This window comes from Myotis brandtii, unplaced genomic scaffold, assembly GCF_000412655.1.
Source record: "Myotis brandtii unplaced genomic scaffold, ASM41265v1 scaffold1466, whole genome shotgun sequence".
In the NCBI taxonomy this organism is placed as follows: Eukaryota; Metazoa; Chordata; class Mammalia; order Chiroptera; family Vespertilionidae; genus Myotis; species Myotis brandtii.
The window spans coordinates 124,556-127,498 of record NW_005355270.1 but is presented as its reverse complement, the minus strand read 5'-3'; the positions used below and the strand labels follow the sequence as shown (position 1 = coordinate 127,498).

Below are 2,943 nucleotides of genomic sequence, written 5' to 3'. Positions count from 1 at the left end.
CCCAGGGGCGCGCAGGCCCACTACCAGGCCGTGTGCCGCGCGCTCTTCGTGGAGACGCTGGAGCTGCGGGCCTTCCTGGCCAGGGTCCGCGAGGCCAAGGAGGTGAGCAGAGAGGCGTGTGGGGAGGGACAGGGTGGACGGAGGCAGGAGGGGGAAGGGGCCAAGGACAGGGTGGGGGACCCCGTGCGACGGTGGTGAGCAAAAGGGAGGGGTCTCAGGAGGAGGCAGGAGGGGCCAAGGTGGTGTCTGGGGTGCAGGGTGATGGGGGGCTGGGGAGGGGCGGTCGGGCGTGCGGGCTGTTCCTCCCCTGTGTTAGTCCCTCTGTCCTCCTGTCTGTTCCCTGGGGAGTGGGAATCCACTCTGTGCAGTAACCCTCACGCCTTCTTACCTAGTTTTACACCCGAGGGAGGGAACAGAGGGAACGAGGGAACAGGACGAGGGAACGGGAGGCTTGGAGAGGCCTCTGGGCCCATGGCCGGCTCCTGCTGCCTCTCGGGTATCAACCTCCTGCCTCCAGCTCACCTGGGCAGGTGCTGTTCCTCCTCAAGATGAGGTGCTAAAGGCAGCCGCTCCTCCCTGCCCCCAGGACCCACAGAGGTGCTGGTGCTTGGAGCCTTGGGGCAGAGGGTAACCAAGTCCCGTGTGGTTGTCGCCTGTTTTAGGGGAGAGTGGTTGGAGGCTCAGAGCGGCCGGTCCCTCTCCCAGTCCCAGAGCGAGCACAGGGCCGAGCTGGGCCTCCGCTGGTGGTCTCCCAGGGCTGCCCTGCCCCTGGTGGTCTCAGAGTTAGGGGCTGACAGTCTGCCCCTCAGCTCTCCGGGTCTTGGAGGAAACAAGTGGGGAGCTCGGCTTCCCATTCGCACGTCACAGAGGAGAACGTGGACACTTGGAGAAGTCGGGGAATGTGCTCCCTTCTCCTGCGAGTGCAGGAGGTATTCTTTCAACGATGCTGATCCCTGCTTGCACCCTGACCCCTCACGGGCACTGTCTCTCGTTTCCTCTAACCAAGAAGCGTTCCGGGCAGCTTCCCTGACCCTCTGGCCCGAGCGGGCTCTCAGGGCTGTTCTGACTGGTGGGGCTGGGACCCAGCTCAGGACAAGCCAGTCGATGAGCCTCTTGGCCCTTGTCTGCAGCCCATCAATACTCCAAGGTGGGTGGCTCCTCGGCCCCTGCCGGTCTCCCACAGACCATCCCTCCCCACTCCTCTGCTGCATCTTGGAGATGTCCTGCTAACGCTCCAATTAGTGGGTGCTCAGAAGTCATCTTTCCGTTCCGTGGCTGGGATTGATTTCTGACCCAGAGGACAGACGCTCTTTCTTTTAAAAAGCTCTAGATTTCAAGCAGTTGACTCCTGAGAACGTCAGGGATTGGTGGTGGAGGGAGTGCAGGGCGGTTCGGGAGGGGGGGGGGGCACCGGCTGCTCAGGGACAAGTGTGCTGCTCCAGGAAGGATGGGAGACACACCTCGTGCCCTTTGCCCACAGGGACCACCAGGTCACACACAGGTCTATTTTTAGAATCACTACCTTGTGCTTCTCAGAGACCTGGCAGCCTTTTCTAGAGCAGTTTGGCAAGTGGCTTGGGGCTAAAGCCAGGGAAACCGGTTCTGGGGGGGGGGGGGGGGGGCAGTGTGCTGAAGGGCAGATGCTTCTCCAGGTGGGGGAGCTGGTGAGAACAGACGCCCCAGATGCTGCCAAGACCCAGGACAATGGAGGCAGCAAACCTAGCAGCTTCTTCTCAAATTCTCAGCGTCGTAGTTACCCAACAATCCCTGATATCCTTCTATGGCCCTGAACATGCTGGTGGCATTTCCCCCAGCTCATAAAATACATACCTGACTGTTTTCCAGGACTTGCTGAGTAACTCACCCTCTCACCCATCCATCCATCCATCCATCCATGTATCCATCCACCCACCCACCTGCCCATCATCCATCATTCATCACCCATATACCCATCCATCCATTCATTCATTCAACCAACATTTAAGGCCTAGCATGTGCCACTCTGTGCTAAGGAGACAGGAATACCAACATGAGGAAAAAAAACAAAGACAGAAAATGTGGTTCTGGCCTCATGGAGTCACTAGCGCAGACGACCATTGAAGAGGCAGATGAATGCAGAACTAGCTGGGTTCGCAGGCAGAGGCGTGGCCGTGGGTGTGCTGAGAGGGTGGGCGGGTGTGGCCCAGGTGAAGAGGCTGAGAGAGGCCTTCCTGGGGACGGGCTGTGAGCTGGGATCTTAGGGAAAACGCTTCCCACGCGGGAGAGCGGCTCCGTGCCCTCTTCGGGGGCCCCACGCCTCGCTGGGGCGTGCAGACCAGGCGAGAGAGGCTCTCTGTGGGTGCCGGGCTCTCGTCCCCGCCCTTGCCAAGGAGAAGCTGCCAGGGATGGCGATGGGGCACCAGGTGTCCCGTGTGGCTCCGTGGCCGATGGCTTAGTTCTCCCAGATACCTTTCTGCTCCCGAGCCTGGGCCTAGTCTTGCTGGTGGAATAGTAGCCCGTGTGGTAAGGACAGGCCACAGTGATGGCCCAGCAGGCGCCCACACCCTGAGCTGCCGTTCCCCACCTTCTCTTGGACCCACAGATGCTGCAGAAGCTTCGCGAGGACGAGCCACAGGCGGAGCAGCCCCTGGCGGAGCTTGACAACCTGAGGCACACGGACTGGGTAAGACGCGGCTCCCCGACCCGGGACCCCGAGGACCTGCGCCTGGAGGGCCCCGGGAGTCCTGGCTGGGGCTCAGGGCCATTCTCACCTTCTCGGGGCCCAGGCCCGACTCTGGGTCCAGCTCATGCGGGAGCTTCGCCACGGAGTGAAGCTCAAGAAGGTGCAGGAGCAGGAGTTCAACCCGCTGCCCACCGAGTTCCAGCTCACCCCCTTCGAGATGCTGATGCAGGACATCCGCGCCAGGAACTACAAGCTGCGCAAGGTCATGGTGAGCCGGCCGG

The 2,943-nt window shown here is 61.5% G+C and overlaps 1 protein-coding gene across 1 annotated transcript in view; it reads left to right on the top strand.

Moving 5' to 3' along the window:
• The window catches only part of SPIRE2 (spire-type actin nucleation factor 2), a 21,807-nt gene that overhangs the window by 9,378 nt on the left and 9,486 nt on the right, over positions 1-2,943 (top strand). Inside the window, exons 4-6 of the mRNA XM_014535616.1 lie at positions 6-102; positions 2,582-2,662; positions 2,766-2,930. Of these exons, the coding sequence (XP_014391102.1) occupies positions 6-102; positions 2,582-2,662; positions 2,766-2,930 (343 nt within the window). The remainder of the gene's footprint in view (positions 1-5; positions 103-2,581; positions 2,663-2,765; positions 2,931-2,943) is intronic.